The 2377-nt window shown below is 42.2% G+C and overlaps 1 protein-coding gene across 1 annotated transcript; it reads left to right on the plus strand.

Moving 5' to 3' along the window:
* Positions 1-221: 221 nt before the first annotated feature.
* Positions 222-1354, plus strand: LOC122040064 (myb-related protein 306-like). Its single transcript, XM_042599434.1, has 2 exons — positions 222-397; positions 486-1354. Exons 1-2 carry the CDS (start codon positions 265-267, stop codon positions 1223-1225), a joined length of 873 nt encoding a protein of 290 aa, XP_042455368.1. The 5' UTR covers positions 222-264; the 3' UTR covers positions 1226-1354.
* Positions 1355-2377: the final 1023 nt, after the last annotated feature.

The raw sequence follows: 2377 nt of genomic DNA on the forward strand, positions 1-2377 counted from the left end.
GTAAGCTCATTGAATGCCTTGAGCCAGCCCAAGCAAGTACATGAAGCTTGCTGACTTCACAAAGCTTATGGGAAGTAAATGCACCTCGCTGTCATCTCTTAACTCCGTTGTTGGCTAATTAATTCAAGGATGAATGTGAAGTGAGTTGTTTTCTCTCATGGCATGCTTGTTTATATATATATTGTTGCATGCCTCAGATTAGTCGATCGAAGGATAAGACAGTAAGTACATTTGTCGGGTATTCCCTTGCATAATCAGTTAGACATGGGGAGGTCACCTTGCTGTGACAAGGAAGGCATGAAGAAGGGTCCTTGGACGCCAGAAGAAGACCTCCTGCTCGTCTCCTACATCCAGGGTCATGGTCCTGGAAACTGGAAGGCTGTCCCCATCAATACTGGTGAAGAAATTTTGCACCTGATCAATTGCAAGATCTATCGCCTATCTTCTTCTTCTTCTTTTTTTTTTAAACAGTAGTTATGCTGTAGGTCTAATGAGATGCAGCAAGAGTTGCAGACTGAGATGGACGAATTACCTGAGGCCAGGGATCAAGCGTGGCAGCTTCACAGAGCAGGAGGAGAAACTCATCATACATCTGCAAGCTCTTCTCGGTAACAGATGGGCAGCCATAGCTACCTATCTTCCGGAGAGGACCGACAACGACATCAAGAACTACCGGAACACGCATCTGAAGAAGAAGCTGCAGAGAAAGATACCAAAAGGCCACCAATTAGGGGAAGAGGCTACGAGTGTATCAGGCGGACACGATGCGTGCCTCTCCATGGATTGCCAGCCGCCCATTCCAAAAGGGCAGTGGGAGAGGCGGCTGCAAGCGGACATCCACCTGGCCAAGCAGGCCCTGCGCGATGCCATCTCGTTGAGCAACACGCATCCGTACGCATCCAGCACGGAGAACATCGCTCGACTGCTCCAGGAATGGATGAAGCCTCCTCCGTCTACCAAGAGGACTGATCCGGCCAACTCCGCCGTCGACTGCTCTACCTCTACTGCTGCTGCTGCTGCTGCTTCTAGCTCATTGCTCTTGCCTGAAACTCGTGCCTCGGGTGCGTCGGAGATCAAGGCAAGTGTGGGAAAAATTCAGACGCCGCTATCGATTCTCGAGACTTGGCTGCTGAACGAAAGCATGGAACAGGGAGACACGCCCCCAATGGACCCGACTTTAGATGACAACGCAGCCCTGTTTCAGTTTAACTCAGTGAAGGATTAGTAGTGGGTAAATTGAAAGCGAGCATGGCTTATGAAATGAATGTAAATCCGTAAAATTGTATCTGCACGATAAAATTCGAGATTTCATTACGTGTGTTCTTCTACTCCAAGGGAATGGAGAAAAACATACATTCTGGCACTGTCCGCATGAAGAAAGTTTTCAGTTAATTGTCAGATATCTTGATTGGAGGAAGGGTTGTATGCATACAGCCAGGTTAATTACTACATTGTTTGGACATGCATGGCGGCTCAGGGGTGTGTTTAATTTAACGCAGTGAGACACTGCAGCCTTCTCTCCAGTAAGATCAGTCTTAGCGGGTATATACTGATACTATTAATTTTGGCTGCTTTGTTTGCAGAGATGGAGTGCTTTTAATGGAAAGAGAGGAGCAATGTAAAGCGAGAAGAAAAGGGGCAACAGGAAGAAAAGGGACAATGAACCTCTTTTGAAAACAAGTGCAGCCAAAAGTTAATGTACATCGATCGATCGATTGCCTTCCGATCTTCTCTCAATTTGTTTTGATTCTTTTTTAATTTATTCTGATTTTTTAATCCACGGAAATAAATTAATATCTTTAGGGCGGTAAATGAATCAAGCGTTCATGAACAAACTCGGTGTTCAGTTTAGTAAAAACTTGTTTATATTCGTTCAATATACATAAGATTAATTAAACAAATAAACTTGAACAGTTCGTTAAGCTAAACAAATAAGCTTGAATACATATGTGCTCAGCTCGTTGACGTTCGTGAACAATATTCACGAACCATATTTATTAATAAAACTCTTTTCAATATGCTAAATAAACAATAAAATAAAATAAATAAATAAATAAATTTAAATTATTAATCTTAATAACTAATCAAACAATTAAAATTTTCAAACAATCAAACAAACTTAAATTGAGATATTGATAACATCTAAATGAACCAAGCTCGAACCAAGCTCGAGCCAAGCTCGAACCAAGCTCGAGCCAAGCTCGAACCAAGCTCAAGCCAAATTTAAATTGAGAGTTTGATAACATCTAAACGAACCAAACTCAAGCGAAGCTTCAAACAAGCTCAAACTCATAAAAATAAATCAAGTCAAGCTTAAATACTCATTTCAAAAACTTGGTTCATTTTAAGCTCAGTTCGGCTCAGATCAATTATCTTA

Source organism: Zingiber officinale, chromosome 2A (assembly GCF_018446385.1).
Source record: "Zingiber officinale cultivar Zhangliang chromosome 2A, Zo_v1.1, whole genome shotgun sequence".
NCBI lineage: Eukaryota > Viridiplantae > Streptophyta > Magnoliopsida > Zingiberales > Zingiberaceae > Zingiber > Zingiber officinale.